This window comes from Lampetra planeri, chromosome 76, assembly GCF_965212315.1.
Source record: "Lampetra planeri chromosome 76, kcLamPlan1.2.h2, whole genome shotgun sequence".
Classification (NCBI taxonomy): domain Eukaryota; kingdom Metazoa; phylum Chordata; class Hyperoartia; order Petromyzontiformes; family Petromyzontidae; genus Lampetra; species Lampetra planeri.
The window spans coordinates 2,129,253-2,135,362 of record NC_136181.1 but is presented as its reverse complement, the minus strand read 5'-3'; the positions used below and the strand labels follow the sequence as shown (position 1 = coordinate 2,135,362).

General features: G+C 44.8%; 1 protein-coding gene across 5 annotated transcripts; it reads left to right on the top strand.

Moving 5' to 3' along the window:
* Window positions 1-928: 928 nt before the first annotated feature.
* Window positions 929-5,749, top strand: LOC144737987 (uncharacterized). 5 transcript variants are annotated; one of them, XM_078620911.1, is made up of 3 exons: window positions 932-1,837; window positions 2,669-2,800; window positions 3,577-5,749. In XM_078620911.1, exon 3 carries the CDS (start codon window positions 3,587-3,589, stop codon window positions 5,429-5,431), a length of 1,845 nt encoding a protein of 614 aa, XP_078477037.1. In that variant the 5' UTR covers window positions 932-1,837; window positions 2,669-2,800; window positions 3,577-3,586; the 3' UTR covers window positions 5,432-5,749. The 5 variants fall into 5 exon arrangements, with proteins under 5 accessions (XP_078477041.1, XP_078477037.1, XP_078477040.1 ...); XM_078620914.1 differs by having other exon boundaries at window positions 2,647-2,800; XM_078620912.1 differs by having other exon boundaries at window positions 932-1,881.
* The last annotated feature ends 361 nt before the right edge of the window (window positions 5,750-6,110 follow it).

Below are 6,110 nucleotides of genomic sequence, written 5' to 3'. Positions count from 1 at the left end.
GGGTCGTGTTCTTGCAGCTGGTCCTGTTCTCTTCACACACATGTCACTTGCGCTCTTTTGATGTGGTTGTTTCCCCATCCGAGTTGCCGGGCTCCGCTCTCGTAATGTGATGACATTACGTCTCGCTCACCATCTGGTGCCATGACGTCACAGGATGTGGCGTCAGGTGGATATTCCGGTATGATAACGTCACGGGCGGTGACATAATGTCCTGGAGTACTTAAGCTGGAACCCATAAAGTGAGCGGGGTCGTCGTGAGAGCCTGGGAACGTGAGAAGGTGGAAGTCAGGACCCAGGGTAGGGGAAATTAGCACCAGGCTAGGGGGGGCTGCTTTACCCTGTCGGCCGATGTTGGTTAAGCCCTCGGCTCGGTGAAGAGGGAAGAGCCCGGATAGCCGGTGTGCTAGGGAACCCAGTACCCTACCCCTGGGGAGATGTATATTAGCCCTAACCAGTAATAGGCGTAAGCCCCTAATAAACCCTTGGCGAAAGCCCCTAAGAAGATCTGCCTCCGAGTCGTCTTTAACAACACAACACTATGAATTGGAGGTGACCTGCATAAATGTAAAAAAAAATTTTTAAAAAGAATTTTAATTCATGTTGTTATAACAATTCTATTTATATTCTTGGGTCTTTCTGTAAAGTCATGTAGATAGGTTAAAATAGAATAAAAATAACAAAACTAAGACGTTTCGATTGCAATGCGATCAAAACGTCGTAGTTTTCTGTTATTTTTGATTATTTTCTTTGAAGCTATCTACGTGACTTTACCGAAAGACCCAAGAATATGAATTCCTGCAGTCACGAAAGCTTTAAGTTAATTATATTTAATTAAGTAGAACGTGTTATATTAATTTAAAGTTGCGCATTTTGATGTGACGTCACATTTCTCAAACCCCCCCTCCCCCCTCGTAACACATCGTCACAAATGTCTGACTCCCCTCCCCCCTAGGTGCTTGACATCATTTATGGACGGCCCTCAACACCGATGACGATTCTCTGAATGATAACCTGCTGTATGTTGTCGATGAGTATGCCAAAATTGAGAGTGAACGCCTTTTTTACATTCAACTGAATCAAAAACGCCTGCGTGTAGAACAGTATGCTCATCTCAGGGACGCTATCAATGCTGAGGGAGATGCAAACGCTCAGAATGTGGGGAGATGAGTTATTTTGCATTCATCCTTCACAGAGTTAGCCTGATAACTTTAATCTGCATTGTCTTATGGTTGTTATTGTTTGACTTGCATCCAAATGTATTTTTGCACACAGCGTTGAAGTACGGTGTTTTTGTGGAAGACTTTGCTGTTTTTTCCAGGATTTTTATGTTGCGTGTAGTCACTTTAAGATGTTTCTTGTTCACGTGTATTTTGTGTTGTGGTTGCACCCGAGTCAAGAGCCGCATGGCTCACAGGGTTAGACCTAATAAATGAAAATGAAACTGAAAACTTATGTTTCAGCAGAACCAATTTTTACGAATGACTGTAAACTTATATTATTCCCTTAACTTCAAAGGCCCGGGGTGACGTATGTTGAGTCTGCTTGGTTGCTTCCGATTTACAAGCCATTAAAACAAATACCACTGGCGGCTCATTAACGTAATTTACCCATTAATCCTGTCCATTTCATTCATTATGTCCGGTTCAGCGGCCACGCCCAATAACTCCATATTTGGGCACGCCTCGTTAACATAATCTCTTCATACACATCCGTGTTAACTTGTGGGGAGGCGGTGTGGGTGCTAGTGACGTCATGTCATTTCTCCCGCTGCGTGCTTCCGTGTGACGTCACGAGATTCCCAGGAGCTGCTTCTGTGCGCGCAACTCTCGGATCGGAGGTGAGAAGTTCACATCGTGATGTTGGTTGTTGTTGTTTACCCAGGTACAGCCTCGCTTCTTCCCTCTCTCTCTCTCTCGTAGCGATAGCAATTGAGTAGCGGCAAGTATGGAATCGATGTCCAGGTTGGAAGGTTACTACGTGGGGCCGAGCCATGCAGGCCTTGTCTCCTTCCCTTCCCTTGCCTGACTGACTTTGCTTTGATTCTCTTAAGTTTAATGTGTCTTCACCTGGCTGACTACTTCACCTCTCAGAGTCTCCATACTCTAGTTCAGGATCATCGAGTTTTTGTTTTGCATTCGCGTATTCCCGATTGAGTAATCTGCAGGCCACTTTTCAACACTGGAATATTTGGACGAAACCAGCCCAGACGTTTACTTTTAGTCGGAATGAGACATCAAAGCATTACACAATTACACTCGCCCACCCACACGCTCACCCACACGCTCCCACTCATACACTTACACACTCACCCACTGTCAGCGAGCATCTATGAAGGCCGGCACGGCACACGAAGTGGTAGGTGACCAGCACCACGCCCGGACTGCCTTTGTCTCCCGAGTGGCGATGTTTACACACCGCACAAGGTACTCATTGGAGGCTGAGTTGACCTAGGGGAGGCTTAGGACCAGTTCAGATATGTCACTAGTGTTGGCTTTGAGGGGAAATCGAACCCGGGTCGCCGGTTTATAGCACAGCGGGATAACCGATACACTACCGCCCACCCACACACACACAAAGACAACGTTTAAATAGGTGAGTTTTCGAGACGGACTTAATTATATCTATCGACTCTGTCTTACTAATCAGGGTGACCGCTTCATTTGACCAGAGTGGTGAACCTGGAATGCTGGATTGGTGACGTTTGCACGGCAGTGGGTTCAGCCTGCTTGGACAGTGCGTGGGCCAAACCTGCCTTGTCACTGAGAGAGGAGGCAGACTGACCAGTGGCTTCCAAGTCGGTGTGAGTGCCCTTGCCCTTTACACCCAAAGCTCGCTTAGCGCTCCTCCAGATGCTTTGTTCCTGGAGAATTGAGCGCCAATCGATCAGCGCTACAAGGGGTCATCATGAACCCATTGTATACTATATAGCGATGCGTTCCTGACAATGTTATATCTTTAGTCTGAATAATATATGAGGGCTTTATTTGGGTATCGGTAATAGAGCTAATAATACAGATGCTAAACATTTAATAAAAATAATGATTTATAACATCGGTATTATGTACTCTACTTACGAGTGCATTCTACTTTGCTCATCCTACAAGGTAGTGGGGGGAGACAAGGTTGAAGGAGCTGCTGCGCTTCCAGTCTGGGTCATTCTCAGAGAAAGGCTCCAGGACCTCCCTGATCTTAGTGAAGCCCTCAATCTGAATTTGTGTGGCTAGGTTTTCTTAGGTGGAGCCTGCGACACTATTCTGGTCGTTTGAGTTCTCAACTGGCTAAACGAGTAATATTTTTTAAACAATCATGACCACGAATTGTGATCATTAAATCGCGGGGGTGGGGACTGGTTGGCTTAGAGCATGCGTCGCTCTCATTGGCTGAGTGAAGATTGGGCCGGGTACGTTTGCTTGGCTAAGCGCTGCTGCGTGTTCTCACTCGTGAGCACTTTGTAAACTTAAAAAAGAATTACGGAATGAAATATCCAGGACAAAGAGCACTGGAACAAATCGGCACTCTAAGGGTCGCACTAAGCGAGGTCTGCCTGAAAATTGTGTAATATGTATGTATTTGCAGAATCAATCACATGGAGAAGAGAGGCTTGGCAAAAGCTGGAAGGAAAAGGCACCAATGCATCCAGTGTCCATACAGCACCGATCAGATGGGTAACTTGAAGAGACATCAGAGAAAACACACAGGCGAGAAGTCCTTCAAGTGCAGTGTATGTGGTAAGGCATTTGCAGAGTCAGTTTTTCTTGAGAAACATAATAGAACACACACGGGCGAGAAGCCCTTCAAGTGCACTGTGTGTGGCAAGACATTTGTTCTTTCAGAAACTCTTCAAGTTCATCAGAGAACACACACTGGTGAGAAGCCCTTCAAGTGCACTGTATGTGGGAAGTCATTTGCTCACTTAAAAACTCTTCAAATTCATCAGAGAACACACACGGGCGAGAAGTCCTTCAAGTGCAGTGTATGTGGTAAGGCATTTGCAGAGTCCGCATATCTTAAGAAACATATTAGAACACACACTGGCGAGAAGCCCTTCAAGTGCACTGTGTGTGGCAAGACATTTGCTCGTTCAGAAGCTCTTCATATTCATCAGAGAACACACACCGGTGAAAAGCCCTTCAAGTGCACTGTGTGTGGGAAGGCATTTGCTCAACCATTAACTCTTCATATTCATCAGAGAACACACACCGGTGAGAAGCCCTTCAAGTGCACTGTGTGTGGGAAGTCATTTGCTCATTCAAACACTCTTCAAATTCATCAGAGAACACACACAGGCGAGAGGTCCTTCAAGTGCAGTGTATGTGGTAAGGCATTTGCAGAGTCAGTATATCTTAAGAAACATAATAGAACACACACGGGCGAGAAGCCCTTCAAGTGCACTGTGTGTGGCAAGACATTTGCTCGTTCAGAAAATCTTCGTATTCATCAGAGAACACACACCGGTGAGAAGCCCTTCAAGTGCACTGTGTGTGGGAAGGCATTTGCTCGTTCAGTAACTCTTCATATTCATCAGAGAACACACACCGGTGAGAAGCCCTTCAAGTGCACTGTGTGTGGGAAGGCATTTGCTCGTTCACAAACTCTTCATATTCATCAGAGAACACACACCGGTGAGAAGCCCTTCAAGTGCACTGTGTGTGGGAAGGCATTTGCACATTCAGAAACTCTTCATAGTCATCAGAGAACGCACACTGGTGAGACGCCCTTCAAGTGCAGTGTATGTGGTAAGGCATTTGCAGAGTCAGCATATCTTAAGAAACATAATAGAACACACACGGGCAAGAAGCCCTTCAAGTGCACTGTGTGTGGGAAGGCATTTGCTCGTTCAGAAACTCTTCATAGTCATCAGAGAACACACACTGGTGAGACGCCCTTCAAGTGCAGTGTATGTGGTAAAGCATTTGCAGAGTCAGCATATCTTAAGAAACATAATAGAACACACACGGGCAAGAAGCCCTTCAAGTGCACTGTGTGTGGGAAGGCTTTTGCTCAACCATTAACTCTTCATATTCATCAGAGAACACACACCAGTGAGAATCCTTTCAAGTGCACTGTTTGTGGGAAGGACTTTACATTATCAGGAAACCTAAAGAGGCATGAGAAGATCCACAAGGAGAAAGTGAAATTGACTTGTGAAAGTCAACATGCTGCAATGAGCCCATCTCTCATGAAACGAGAATCAGAAGAAAATTCCAACTTGGCAACACGGCCAGGAGTGACAGTGAAATGTGAAGAAGTGAAATATGAAGAAGTGACTGTGAAATGTGAATATCAAGATTCGACTCCAGGACCCAATCTACAAGTGGATGGAGGCAGCGTGAAGCAGGAGGAGCATTCCGATTCTGAGGGAGAGAGAGGCAATCCCCAGCAATTTGTCGATGTGGAGGTGTGGGTGGAGTTTTTGGACAAAGCTGAGTAGGAGGGGCCAGCACGTGTGAAATGGCACCTTGGAAGATGTGTAACCTGGAGTTTGAGACGATTTTGCATAGTATTCGCCTTATTCACAGGCTTCTGTCATTTCAAGAATGCATAGGGGTTGAGGTGTTATCTAAGCATAGATGGGCTCTCTGTACATATGAAGTTATTGAATGTCGAAGTTAAATAGTGGATATGCAAAGCATTATGCTGCCTTATAAAACACGGATTAGGAATGTATTTTGATGGTTGAATAAGTATTAATTTTGAACTGTTGGGCATTACTATTAAAGTGGCTGTCATGTGTGGCCGTGCTTTTCTGCATGCTCCCAGTCTGTTTTTTTATTGCTTTTTAAATGCCCTTTAATAAAAGAAAAGGTAATTTTTTGTAAAATTTACTTTTGGCTTCATACACTAAATATATGTTCATGATATCAAAATAATTTAATGTCGGGCCTACTTTTTGCACTTGTTTTGCTTTTAGTCCCTTTGGGTTTCATTTAATTTGTCTTAGCCTGATGTTACTTTTTTAATGTTACGCTCACAGCAGGCGTCTGCAAATCTACTGCACATCCCACCTGATGGCTATGTACGCACCTTGCATAGTGTAGTTATTGTGGTTTATAGTGTCGTGTAATGTCAAGTGTGCAGTGCATTGTGAATAGTATGTTGTAAATGTTGTG